At 39.1% G+C, this 4,084-nt stretch overlaps 1 protein-coding gene across 1 annotated transcript in view; it reads right to left on the reverse strand.

The window, feature by feature from the left end:
- Positions 1–1,506: 1,506 nt before the first annotated feature.
- The window catches only part of STXBP3 (syntaxin binding protein 3), a 53,622-nt gene continuing 51,044 nt past the window's right edge, over positions 1,507–4,084 (reverse strand). Inside the window, exon 15 of the mRNA XM_045292018.1 lies at positions 1,507–1,619. Coding sequence (XP_045147953.1) covers positions 1,530–1,619 — 90 coding nt within the window. The 3' untranslated portion in view covers positions 1,507–1,529. The remainder of the gene's footprint in view (positions 1,620–4,084) is intronic.

The raw sequence follows: 4,084 nt of genomic DNA on the forward strand, positions 1-4,084 counted from the left end.
CAATAAAGACTTGAGAGATGAGCTGATACCAAGGGCTCAAATAGAAAGAAAATGTTTGGGAAATGTTGATGGCAACATATGCACAAGTGTGCTTAATACAATTGAATGATGGATTGTTGTAAGATTTGTAAGAGACTCCCCAATAAGATTTTTAATAATAATACATTTTTAAAAGACTTGTAAGTGGAAAATGTGAAGTTTTTGAAAGACACCAATGGTATTGACAGGGCATTAGTTCCAGGGGGCCCTCCAATACCAAAATCCACAGGTGTTCAAGTTCCTTACATAACATGGCATAGAATTTTCACACAACCTATGCACATTCTCCCATGTATTTTAAATCCCCTCAAGATGAATTATAGTACTCAATACAATGTAAACACTACTTTACCCTCCCTTGTTGCCTTTCAGGGATTGCTTTGACCTTAATTCAAAGCACTTAATTGACTTTTAAATCCCTTACCCCACCCAGAATATTTTCGATCCACACTGGTTGAATTCATGAATGTGGAACCAGAGATACGGGGAGGCAACTGTATTAGGAATTAAGAGGTAAAATGAATTACAAGGAAAAGAAACAAGAACAGAAGTAAACTCTTACACAGATATCACAGAGGGAGTTTAGAGAATAGCAAAGACTAAATGCCACCAGAGAGAAAAGGCAAGCTACCTAAATAAATATGTATGTGTGTGCCTACACCCACATCTTTCCAAAAACTGAAATAGCACAAGCTTGGATGCACATCAAAGGGTAAGTAAAAGTAAGTGTGATTCTCAAAAGCCATAGCTGGCTAAAACGGCCATCTAGGAAAAAGGCAAAAGGAAGCAGCAGTTTGTGAAGTCTTTTCAGACAAACAAGACTATACAGCCTTCAGCATCAAAGGCTGTCACTGAAGGGGCGTCCAAGGGCATATTTCAGAAAGAGGCTACCTGAGCCCACCAAGAAGGCGGTGCAAAAATGAGTGGGGAGTAATGCAACTGCTGAAAGCCAAGAAGGCAGAGAAATCTTACAATACACATCGTTACACCTTGTCTAGAACACAATTATATGTAGAAGGAGCAGCAGAAAGATGTAAGTGAATAATAAGCACAAAATTCAGGACCAGGAAGACAAAGAAAACACTAAAATCAAAGGTACATCAGGAGTCCTGAACTGCATTCATAATACATTTGATACAGTGGGCATAGAGTATAGGGACATGCATGAAAATATCCTCAACCATCTTCATGTTTCAAATATTCCATCACCAAAAAGTTACCAAAAACGACAAAGCACTATGCTAATACAGGAAAAACATGAGAGGAGGAATCCTGTGGTTTACTTTCAAGAAAATAACCTTTATAACTACGCGTGTCTTTATATTACTTACAAGGACTCATTTAAAGCAGGATGCTGCTTAAAAAAAACCCAACTCTTTGAAATGAGCATGTTTCAAAGAGGGTTACCAAATAAAACGGTAACCCAGTTCCAGTTCAATAATTAGTCTGCAATATTGTACTGAGAATTTCACTGGCTTTGTTTTTAATGTTTACCTCACAGCTCCGGAGCCATTCCAAACTGCTGGGCACTGTGAGCAATATGGCCACTCTCTTGACTCTAATCTGTTATCAATGGCATCCTAGGGAAGAAAGAGTTGACACCATTAAGAAAATGTTGTAAAAGGGAATAACAAGTGATCTAAAATCAATGGCAAGAAGGGCAGAGGAGGCCTGGGGGGGCTTGAGCAAAGGCAATGTAGCTGAGAGGAATTACTGCAACCCGAATGAAGGCTGAACATGATAGTGGGACAAGAGGAAAGTAAAAGGAAGTAGAGGAAGGAACCAGGAGGCAAAGGACATTGATAGAGGTCTTAACACAGGCGTGTACATATGTAAATATATTTATACAATGACAGGAAAACAGATCTATGTACATATATTTATATGTTAAGTATTAAGACAGTAGACAGACATTGGGCTTCTACTCAAATACTCCTTCAATGCAAGAATACTTTGTTCTAATAATCCGGCATTCTGTGATGTTCACCTTCCCAACACCATTGCTGAAGACAAAATGGGTGCTTAAGCAAATGTGGTGCCTGGTTATCAAAAGATATAGTGTCTGCGGTCTTAAAGGCTTGAAGATAAACAAGCAACCATCTAGCTCAGAAGCAACAAAGCCCACATGGAAGAAAAGCACACCAGTCTGTGTGATCATGAGGTGTGGATGGGATCAAGTATCAGGCATCAAAGACCCAGAACAAAAAATAATATTATGTGAATGAGGGGGAGGGTGGAGGGGATATCCAAAGCCCCTCTATAGACAATTAGACATCCTCATACAGAAGGGTCACAAAGGAAGAGACGAGCCAGTCAGGGTGCAGTATAGCACTGATGAAACATACAACTTTCCTCTAGTTCTTTAATGCTTCCCCACCACCAACACCCCCACCCCACTATCATGACCCCAATTCTACCTTACAAATCTGGCTAAACCAGAGCATGTGTACTGGTACAGATAAGAGCTGGAAACACAAGGAATCCAGCACAGATAAACCCCTCAGGACCAATAATGAGAGTAGTGATACCAGGAGGGTAAGGGGAAGGTGGGGGGAGAAAAGGGGAAGTGATTCCAATGATCTACATATAACCTCCTCCCAGGGGGATGGACAACAGAAAAGTGGGTGAAGGGCGATGTCAGACAGAGTAAGATATGACAAAATAATAATAATTTATAAATTATCAAGGGTTCATGAAGAAGTGGGGAGCGGGGAGGAAGGGGAAAAATGAGGAGCTGATATCAAGGGCTCAAGTAGAAAGAAAATGTTTTGAGAATGACGATGGCAACAAATGTACAAATGTGCTTGACACAATGGATGGATGTATGGATTGTGGGAAGAGCTGTAAGAGCCCCCAATAAAACGATTTAAAAAAAAGAGAAAAAGAAAATGTTGTAAATTCTACGACATTTTCTTCTGTTTGTTTCACAAAAAGGTTAAAGCTTCTGTTTACCTTTGGGGAACAAAGGAGATATGCATGTCTAACCAAAGATCAGTCCTCAATCTGCAGCTCAGAATCTTACTTGCTCTCCAATTAATGTAATCATCTACTTACTAAAGCAGTCTGTAATGCATGCCTACATTCCCCTTTGGTGGACCACAACCCTGGGAGGGGGAGGATTCTCGGCTCACCATCAGGTCTCTGACCACAAAGTGGGTGGGATTTCTGAATACATGGTCGCCCTGACGTAACTCTTGGCAACTTGGAGCCCAGGCCTGGGCACCTATAAGCAGTGGGTTCCCACATAGCACATGTACATCTGGTCTGGAAATACTGAAGACCACCTAAGAGATGTGTGGAATTTTCTTTTGCATCTGAAAATTTTCCTTTTGAAAAAATGTATGTGAATATAAACATATGAATATGCATTGTACATAGATTGTGACATTTTATTGTAATGAATTAACTTTGAAAGTTAGTAGAAATACATTATCTTCCAATTCCATCAACTTTTTGAAGCTCCTTTGCATAATTTATAAATAGCTGTCATATACCAGAAGTTCATTCTCTAATTTTTATTGGTGGGTGTGTGTAACTTAAAAGATCATGGCTCAAATAAAAAAAACACTTTGAAATTATTTTTATGTCGTTTAAAATTATATAAATGCCATTGGAAGACTGGGGAAAAAAAGATCATGGCTCTATAGGATGATGGTCCAAATGGCATTAACAAATGGCGTTAACAAGTGACTCCGTAATATTTCAGGGAGACCACAAGAAAGAAATCCTGAAGTCCTAAGTTTCCCGAGTCTAATGCAGATTTTCTGAGAATAGCAGACAAATCCTTATTAACAGGTTTTTAAAAGTCAATTCTTATTTAAAAATACTAGCCAAGAAAAACTACTTCTACCTTAATGTAGGAAAGTAAAAATATCTTAGGTGATGGAAAACAGAGTCTAGATTCTTTACATTTTTTAAATCTATAATTCTGCATGTCCGAATAGTATTCATTTTTTTTTTCTTCAGTGAGTGAGGCAGTGAGTGAGTGTGAGTGAGTCAGTGAGAGTGAGGTAGTGAGTGAGTGTGAGTGAGTGAGAGAGTGAGG

Source organism: Echinops telfairi, unplaced genomic scaffold, assembly GCF_000313985.2.
Source record: "Echinops telfairi isolate 266 unplaced genomic scaffold, ASM31398v2 ScPeMD7_443;HRSCAF=831, whole genome shotgun sequence".
Classification (NCBI taxonomy): Eukaryota; Metazoa; Chordata; class Mammalia; order Afrosoricida; family Tenrecidae; genus Echinops; species Echinops telfairi.